At 32.1% G+C, this 10,449-nt stretch overlaps 1 protein-coding gene across 1 annotated transcript; it reads right to left on the bottom strand.

The window, feature by feature from the left end:
- Positions 1–278: 278 nt before the first annotated feature.
- On the bottom strand, positions 279–8,999 carry LOC127854517 (QRFP-like peptide receptor). Its single transcript, XM_052389582.1, has 4 exons — positions 8,642–8,999; positions 1,309–1,757; positions 829–933; positions 279–553 (listed from the first exon to the last, which is right to left on the bottom strand). Exons 1-4 carry the CDS (start codon positions 8,997–8,999, stop codon positions 380–382), a joined length of 1,086 nt encoding a protein of 361 aa, XP_052245542.1. The 3' UTR covers positions 279–379.
- Positions 9,000–10,449: the final 1,450 nt, after the last annotated feature.

The raw sequence follows: 10,449 nt of genomic DNA, 5'->3' as shown, positions 1-10,449 counted from the left end.
GTCGCGTTCTGAGAAAACTGTGCTTAATGCATGTGCGGAAAGTGTCATCCCAGATTAGCCTGTGTAGTCCGCAAGGCTAATCAGGGACGACACTTTCCGCCTAAACTTGATTTTCGGTAAGGAGGGACTTCCGTGAAATTAAAAATACATTAAAAGCGGAAAGTGTCGTCCCTGATAAGCCTGTGCGGACTACACAGGCTAATCTGGGACGACACCTGACGCACATGTATTAAGCCCAGTATTATCAGAACAAGACACATTTGTGTTACCAACGGTTAGTCATGCAAACAAGGCAAGTTACCTATTATCTATACAATAAATGATACAATAGACAACACATCAATTAACATACAAGTGCTAAAATTGTTAATAATTATCTTCAATTTATCGTTATTTTCCTGACAGAGCTTGAAACGGTAAACATACGTTGTTTCCTCCATGTACCTATTCTAAAGTTCTCGTTATAACCCGCATATATGAGTGGGTTGAGGGCGCTGTTGGCGAAAGCAAGCGTGTAGGATACAAACTCCAGAATGCTGTACCAATGCGGCAGCTGAAACACACAAATCTACACTGCAAAAGATTTATAAATTTGTAACTTAAAGATAGTATGTATTCAACAGCTTATGAAAAACACATGTTTTATATGCATCGTATATTGTTACATATACAAGATCAATTAACATATTACATCGAATATATTTAAGGTGTAAATGTATAGTTTAATTGATTGCTATTTTTTTCGAATTTCGCACCTTGCTGAAAGTTTCGAACGCTGTATACAACAAATTGGAATTGGTGCATGTCCTCTAAACTGTGACAACGTACCTGTTCGTCCTGGTGTGGTCGATACTCTGAGTATAATATCACAATTTCAAGGGGCAGCCAACACAGTCCAAATGTGGCCAACATTATTACCAGCATAATAACAACCTTAAATATAAAAACCATATGTATACGTTAGTTTAATTGTTCTCAACTAAACTCAACATGAACAATGTTTTATTCGTATGTGTTGCCATTTCAAATTATACGATGGTGAAGCGTGTCCATCACTTAAAATAAAATATATTTAATGCACAACTTTACCCTCCGTGAAATAAAAGTATGTGTTCTTTTACAATGGTGTTTTTATTAGTTTCAATAGTTGTTACTTTTAAATTTAAAATCGTCCGTCAATCTTGATTTGCTATGGGATTTTAAGGACAAATATGTAACTAAAATAAGTTTTTAAGCATATAATTAATAAACAGTTTAAGTATTAAAGGAACTACTAGGAAGAATACCAAACATGTGAATGCAATTTACCCTTCGTTTCACCTTCCTTTGAACCTTTATTTCTTTAAAGGAAATTCTTTCTCCCGGCGTCCGAGTGAACCACACAGTGTGAATGATCAGGAAATAAATGACTGTCATTGTTATTATGGGGATAAAATACAGAGCCACAGTCACAAACGTGTAGTATGCTTTGCGTCCCGGAAATGACATCGATATAAATCCTGTCGCCGGTTCCATTTCCTCCGTCGTTGGCCATGTGTCACCACACCAAATCTCAACGTGATTGGCCCAGATCCTAGACTCTTCTTGACGGACAAACAGAAGAGGTGATGCCACGGCAATTGCGCAGATCCATATGATGACTATAGCGTAGCTGGCTCGCCTCTCGATGATGTGTGCTTTCATGACAAACACGATGCCGAAGAATCGGTCACAGGCGATCAGCACGAGTGAAAATATCCCGGCTACCATTGAAGTTACTGAAAGAAAAATATATCATGATAAACATGATATATTGATACTTAAGTTCGATGTTTAAATTGGCCTTTCGTAGGCATAAACCTGATTTTTATATTTCTTTGTTTTAATTGCATGTTTTTGTTATGAGTATAATGCTGTGCAAGACTCGTTGTCCCAAGAAGTTAAATCGCAGCTCAGTATCAAACTAGTGAATATTTGAAAAATGAAGTATTTCGATATGAACCATATTTCTGGATAAATACAAAGTAGGGATTAATCATGATTCAATTATGATACTTATAATGTGCTAGAATTAATGATGTCTGATATTATCGAAACGAAATACATGAATGTATGTTTTTTAATTATAATTCAATGCGGATAAGTGTACAAGTGTAAGATTGTAAATGTCTACCCTGGTCTAGACATAATTTTCAGTTCGGTGTGATATTAATATCATCAACACTTCATGTTAATATATTCTTGGAGATTAAGATTACATGATGAAAAAGGCATTCAAATAATATGAAATATAAATCTTGGAAAACACTTCTAAATTTATTTGATGGTTTTAAGCAAGTATATAGTTGGCTGAACAACCCAGGTTTTCATACATGAATTGCAATCATATTCAAACTTCTCATGATATAAGGGCAGATAAAAACAATGTTGAGAAAGATAAATTTTACTATCGGTTCGTTTATAATGTTCATAATCATTATTATTATTAATTATTATAATGTATTTATTATAAATTATTATTTTATTTATAATAATGATTACTATGAAATTATTTTTTAAACGTATGTAACATTTGTTTAATCGATACTTTAGAAAATACGTGTACTTATGACATAACTTTTAAAATACACTGTTCATTTCAAACACAATAGATGTTAAATGTTAGCGTAGTACTACATGGTTTTGCTTCTAAAGGAACAAGGTTTTATTTTTCATTCTTATTATAGAATTTAGAATTTACGAAATATTAAAGATTGTTTCAGTAAACAGATTAACATAAGTTCTTTTTCAAAAACAGGGGAAGTCCCTTTAATCTTGTCGAGGTGCCTCATCAAAACATAGAATAACGTGCAAATTTAAAAAATGATTGAAACTTTGCATGGTCATCGTTTTCGTAAAATGTGCTTAATTCTATGATAATGTTATGCTACTAACTACTAAAAATACCGATAAATAACTCTTCTTGCAAATTGTGTAATATAGAAACATCAGCTTCATAATTGAATTAAGTTATATACATGTACTTTAATTAAGTTATTAGTAAGTAAGTAAGTAAGTAAGTAAGTAAGTAAGTAAGTAAGTAAGTAAGTACATATTTATAACCGTGAATCGTGTACTACAGTTACATGTAAATTAGCAGTAACATATATAAAAAAAAAGAACAACGGACACATAAGTCACCTTATTAGCAAATATAGTTGTAATATTTAAAAGCTTATCTGAAATTACAATACATAAACCATAACAAACGAGACATAAATATGTTCATTAGGTAAAATGATAATTGCCTCTATGCTTTGTTATATAAGATGAGACTTTGGATATTTCATTATTTAACCCTTATACCCCTGTCAATGTCAAAAGTTTAGACATTATCTTTCACATATTTTTTTACATTAACCTTAATATGAACCATTTTATAATCCTTTGTATTATACACTTTTCAATTAAGAAAAATACTATGAAAACTTGAGTTTCGTGATAATCTTATAAATCATTCCATATTATTATATAACGAACCTATATAATCCTGTGTATTTATAGATGCCAATGTGAAAAGCTCCTCTGTAGGAACTATTCGTGTTAACAATTAATATGAAGATAACGTGCTGTTTAGGTTTGAAAATTATTTATTATTTGCTTACGATTAAATTATAATAACCTTTTTATCTTCACCAAATGAGTTGACATTAGAGAAGTCGTTCCGAATACCCATCCCTCGGTACGATCATCCACAAGTAGAACCCCCCCCCCCCCCCCCCTTAATATCAAAATACAGTAACTAAAAGGTCAGACACAGCAAGGTTGACGAGAAAAAAGTGAGTTGTGTGTATTGGTTTGTTCCGCGAAATCAACACGATTTCCAACTATTGCGATAAGTAAAAGAATCGAGTTATATCGTGAATATGTAAACATGATTGTCACGTATTCCAACAAACTTGTTATTTCAGTTCCACCTATAGTTTCACCTGTTATATATTAATGGCATATGATTAGCCACATAAATTCTACAAAATATTGAACTGTAAAACACTCAAAAACCATGTTCTGCAGTAACAAGCTTGTATATGTGATATAAAATAAATGTATTTATCATAATTGAGTGCACTTAATATTAATGAAATTTCCCATAAGTTTCACTTCAAAGATGTGCCCACTGACGGTCTAGTCCAATCAGAACGACAAAATGCTTTCAGTAAGGGATTCCTTGTTCCGAATCGGTTGTCAATAGTATAGCGGCGTTGTCGTAACCCCTGCAAAGTCACTGACCAATCGCTGCGTGTTAGAACAAACAACGGTTGTTTAGATTAAAATACTATGTCATAATCATTAATAAACAGCTATATTACGACATTACAGTGGAAACGGACGGTTCAAATGGATCAATAAGCTCCCTTTATTTGTCATGGCAGTGAAGGGCAAAAGATAATGTTCCAAAATCATGTATTGAATATACAGGATTATTTTATCAAAGTGATTGTTCAAACGCCATTAACAAAGACTAGATTTTTCAACAATATCAAATAAGTATACACCAAATTATGAACCACATACTGATAAGTATATTCAATAACATTTTATAATAATTGATTATTGCACTCAAAAACTGGTACCTGTTATAATTGTTAAGTGTACGTCTTTATATTTTGGGGGTTTTATTAGACAATTAAGAACTGCAAAAAATTTCTCACCTAATACTGAATACGCGTACTGATACTCATGCGTCTAATCAACTGGTTTTATAATTAAAACATATAGAGATTAATGCCTGTTTTCAATATTTTGTAATACAGACGACGAGATATGGCAGGTGGAAGCACTTAGGTGTTTCGAAATATTTGTATAATTGTTTTAAAGAATGTTTACCTGTAGCTTTTCTTCAATGACTTTCCCAGTCCAATATTTCTCCCGTATTTCTGAATGTTTCTTCGGCAATAAATATAGGATAACAACTTGTACCAACATTACCTACATAGTGTAAATTACATACATATGTATGTTTCAAAGTACAATGCTTGAGGAGGCTGAGTTGTAGGTGTGATTTGTATTATCATTCTATGATCTGAGGTGGTTTGCACTTCTACAAGTCGTTGATTAACCACTTTGATGTTTGACTCGGAATCTTCAGTCCTTAGAAAATTTACACCTTTAGACGGTTTAATATGTTTCGATAGCAGATAAAGAATCAAAAGGATCAATATTTCAACTGAAGTTTTATTTTATATCTATTTAAGAAACTAGTAAATATTTCGTTTTAAGACCTAACATTTTGCAAATTACACCGCACGTTAGAGTAAATTTCAAACCAAAATCAGAATTGCAACTTCAAGTAATTTCTTTTTTTTAAATAACCACATGCCCAAAACTGTGTAGCTTTTCATCAGTGTTTGTATCGTATTGACATATTGCATTGTAACTAGCTTTCAGTTAACGCGATCATATTGTGTTTTATTATATTCCGGATTCATCGCTGTTACCAGGCTATGTTACCAGCGTGGTAATACATGTATAGTCGATGTGTTCTTGTCAATTTGTAAATAGTAATCAATTACAGGATATATATCAAAGCATACATGATCAAATTGCAAGTACACATTGCAGAATAGGAAATAACCGTTTTAGACAAACGTAACTTTAAACAAAAAAAGAAGCATTCTTGCAACGAGTACTTTACTGATAAGCATATGTTTCTTAGTTGTATGCTCTTGTTATCACTACTTCGAAGACTTTGTATTTTCATTGTATTATGCGAGATTTCCCTTTGTTGTTTATAGATTCAAGAAAACAAACATTCCGGTCGGAAACTAAATAGTTGCATAGACAATAAAATTTGTAAAAGTTCAGTGAAATTATCAAAAATTAATGTAAAATAATATTATAATGGTTTTATCTTATACGTAGATACAGGTTGAAACAATGTGATGTGATTATTTTTTGTTTTATTAGCAGAAAACAGTTCACGTTAATAATAATCATGTATGGTATTCTATTGTAAAGTTGTCATTTTTAAGTGTACAAGACACGTTTAGTATTATTGTTAAAGCGAGATTATATGATTTTGTATATGTGTTAAATTGTAAAATATTGATAAAACATGTTACAATAACACAAAAAAGGCAAGACAAATTGTACATTGAAGATGAATTTCATAAAATGCAGCAAAGACAAATAAGCGCTCCGAGCCGATTGTAACGACGATATTTCGTACATATATTCCTACAATTACCGAAGCATTCGTCTTTTTAGTAAGTGTTCGTGTGTCGTATGAATAGATATCGTTGCAGGAATTTAAAATGAACCGTTAAACTAAATTAAGATTCACTTCGTACATGCATGATTTACATGCTTGCGAATTCGACTGTACAGACTTTTTCGAGTTCAGAATTATATATCTGGCTTATTTCGCATTTTTCGACACATGTTCTTCTTAACTTTTCTTTTAATTTATATTAAAACATATGTTTAATAAGTTTTTTACACATTTTGTATAAATTAATAAATATTTGACAAAATCGTATAATCTCGCTTCAACGCATAGTTACATGTTATATAAAAGTATGAATGTCATTTCATTTTTGCGTACTTTTTACAATTATTGTGCCATATTATGCAACGTAGCTTATGGCGTTATCATTTGTAACGACATTTGGCGTTTAACAATATTGCCTTAAATATTTGATATGCGGTGTTAAACATTTTTATTTCCATTCGAATATTTATTACTTTAAATCACAAATCTCTCGATTTTTAAAACTGTTATGGGAAACTTCTGTTTTGTTAATGTCATATGTTTGCATGTCTTCAAGCAAACATAAACTTATTAATAAGTTGAAATTTATACCCAATCTTACTAAGCTATAATGTACAAATTGTCTATAAATTTTATAGTTTATTACAGCCTTAAATCTCTAAGTGATTATGAACTTTTAATTGAAGCATTTACGTTAAGGAACCTCTTAAAAACAATTAGCAGCAAGATCAAAGGGCTTGGTAATGCAATACATCTATATAAAAAACAAATGTTAGACATAGATATTATATTCAAATTTATGGTTCTCAAATGTGAAGTGGTTACCTTACATGAATAGGTGATGGCGCTGTGTATGAGAAAAGAAAACATTTACCGGTACACACCCTACAAGATGGTGACATTGCATGATAGTCGTAACACCTCACAAACAAAATATGATTAAATGGTTGGGGAATATATGTCATTATTGATGTTTTGGTTGTTCGTTGACTTCAAAATGAATTTCTGTATAATAAAATTAATTTAAATAAGATGTACAAATGAAGAGTAGACAAATATGTTTTCCGCAATTTGCCGAAACGTCAATTGAAGTGGTATAATAAAAGGAGTAAACATGTAATATAACTTTGAAGTAAATTGACATTTCTCATTACTCAGAACAAAATGGTGGAATTGGTAATAAATACATAATTGTGTCATATTATGTCTAATAAATTTTTATTCTTATGATGATTGTAGATATCAAAAGGGAATATTGAGGTTCTTATAATTGAAAAAAAAGCATTTCCTTCTTCAATAATGTAAGTATGTCTCGATTAACAATGATCTCGTTGATGATTTTTTAAGAAATGTATATAAAAACATAATGCCAACAATAATGTTAAGATACTCTTCATCAGTTTCATACGATCTCATTATGAACAAACTCAAGTACTTAAGTGAGCATTGTATCATAAAGAGCCTCGTTCTGAGAAAACCGGGCTTAATGCATGTGTGAAGTGTCGTCCAAGATTAGCCTGTGCAGTCCGCACAGGCTTATCAGGGACGACACTTTCCGCTTTAATGTTTATTTTAAGTTTCAAGGAAGTCCCTCCTTACCGAAAATCAAGTTTAGGCGGAAAGTGTCGACCCTGATTAGCCTGTGCGGACTGCACAGGCTAATCTCGGATGATACTTTACGCACATGCATAAAGCCCGGTTTTCTCAGATAACGACTAATATATAGTTAACATTCAACCATGTCAGTTACAAAATTGTAACATACCAAATTGTTTTCATCACTTTTAATATTATACATACCATCGTCATATTCTTATTTTACCACGGGCTTATTTATATAAATATTGTAATCAGTGTTGTTTTATATACAAATTATTTTACACAGAATATGTTATTCATAAAGAAAAAAATAGTCACAAAGCATAAGCGGATGAGGAGCAAGATTTTACTGTTTTATTTCATTTGAGCTTTTCATAATATTGTTTTTTCACACATTCCTGTTTGAATCCCTTTCGGGGTTTTTTTCTTCAAAAGCAAGATATGTTCATTCAAATCTTGAACTAGATAATTGTTCTCAGCGACTGTCAGTGTAAAGTTTTATCAAATAAGGTTGAACAAAAAAACAACAACAACAAAACGATAGCCGAGTGTTGATATTTGTCCAAGCTTTCCAAATATGCTACTAGAAATGCTCAATGGGTCATTGTCGACCTTAAATGGCCCACAAGTCACCCGGGGGTGACTAGAAGCCGATTCTTGTCACCCTAGAGTGACTTCATGCCTAACCAGGTTCCTAACTTTAGTTACTAACTCATTGACTTCAACAGCTGACCATTAAATTTTCAACGGCTGACCATGAAAATAAGGCATAATGATCGGCTTCTTTCGTAGATATTGAAAAGGAACACCTACCTTGAGCAAATGAGTTGAGTTTACAGAAGACATTCCCCAGTACCCATCCCTCTGTTAGATCATCCACGAGTCGAACCCAGGAACAACACACTGTCACTAGAAGGTCCGATACCGCTAAGTTCACAAGAAAATAGTTTGAAGTGGTCTGCATGCGTTTAGTGCGTGCAACCACCAATATTATTAAACTATTTCCAAGCACAGCAGAAATAATTAAGATACTATAGAACGTTATTTTGATGACTATCTCCCAAATAGGGACATCTTTCAGAGTACCAGGATATTCCAATGATGATAAATCATATTCAACAGCGTTAGGCATCATTGTCATATTAATGAAGAATTCCTCGTTAAACTCCATTGCATAATATAATTTTAAAACTTCACTAGTTTTGAATAAATACTCATTTCTGTGTGAATAAGCACTACCTCATTTTCGGTTCGTCACATCTGACTGGCAATTAATGTACATTAACACAATGCTGTACATAAAGTTAACCTGTGGTCCATAAACCATAGCAGTGCCAGAAATATTCCAGATACTATCCTGGCATAATTCCTACTCTTTGATTACACTGAACACAGTTTCGAATTTATCTGTTGATCTGCGCGAATTAGATTCTACCTGAAAATGAGATAAAATCGAATGGCTGTTTAACTTTCTTAATACTTGCAAATCATTCAGACGTTCGATCTTGATAAACATTCACAAAATGCATTTCGCTAAATTAATATGTTAACATTTCAACAGTTGTGAATATTAATTTAAGATATATATTGCAATCTTCACACTAGTTTCTCTTTTTTATGTTTTTGATAGGTTGTGATATTATGTACATGTTTAACCATAACATGCATGATTAATGCATTTTTATGGTTTCTCATTTACAACTTTTATTTTAAAATCATTCTGTCATATTATTAAAATGGATGTGTTTTTAAGGAAGTAATAGTATACAGAAATAATATACGTATATAATATATGTATGAGCATGATAATAAGTGTGGCGTTTTGCATTAATATAATGTATGACTTGATTGTCGTTATGTCAGAATTGTACGCTTCAGTGCAAGGGCAGTTTGTAGAACACATCGACTTAATGTAAAAACATAATTATATATTTTAATCGTGAGAGAGTATTTTGATTGACATTTGCTTTTGCATTACATGATTTAAAACATACACAACCTTTCTAGAAGTGAACGTGTGTAGAATCTTCAAATAAATGGTGTTGATTTATTTAGACAGTATAACATTGTGCAACTGAAATATTTTGTTTACCGTAACTTTTATACATGTATGAACAAAACATTTGTTGGAAAAATGTTGCTTTATTAACCTGATATCTCTTTATATACTAAAAAAGTGTCTCTTAATGAAACAAAACGAGGTCATATTTTTTCCGAACGAAAACGAACTTACTTATCGACAAGCAGATGTCTGTCTTCTGTACTCACTTGTACAGTGCTCCAGCTAGGATTTGAAAAGGGCAGGGGGCTTTTTTGTCAAAAGGGCACTTTCGACGCGCAGTATTTTGTGAAAGGGGCACTTTCGACGCGCAGTATTTTGTGAAAAGGGCACGTTCGAGCGCGCGGGTGTTTCTGGAATGCTTTCTATTGCATGTTCATTTATATGTTATAAATAGTTGTATTATTCCCATTATTATTAAACCATTCAAATATAATGTCTACAATGAGGATTAAACTAATTACAATGTAATAAGAGATTTATGAATTATCATATGTAAAAAAAAAAAAAAAAAATTGAGGGGGGGGGGGCAGGGCGGGGGTTCGGGGGGGGGGGTTAGGGC

Source organism: Dreissena polymorpha, chromosome 13, assembly GCF_020536995.1.
Source record: "Dreissena polymorpha isolate Duluth1 chromosome 13, UMN_Dpol_1.0, whole genome shotgun sequence".
Taxonomy (NCBI): Eukaryota; Metazoa; Mollusca; class Bivalvia; order Myida; family Dreissenidae; genus Dreissena; species Dreissena polymorpha.
The sequence above is the reverse complement of the archived record's forward strand: the minus strand, read 5'-3'. Positions and strand labels throughout refer to the sequence as shown.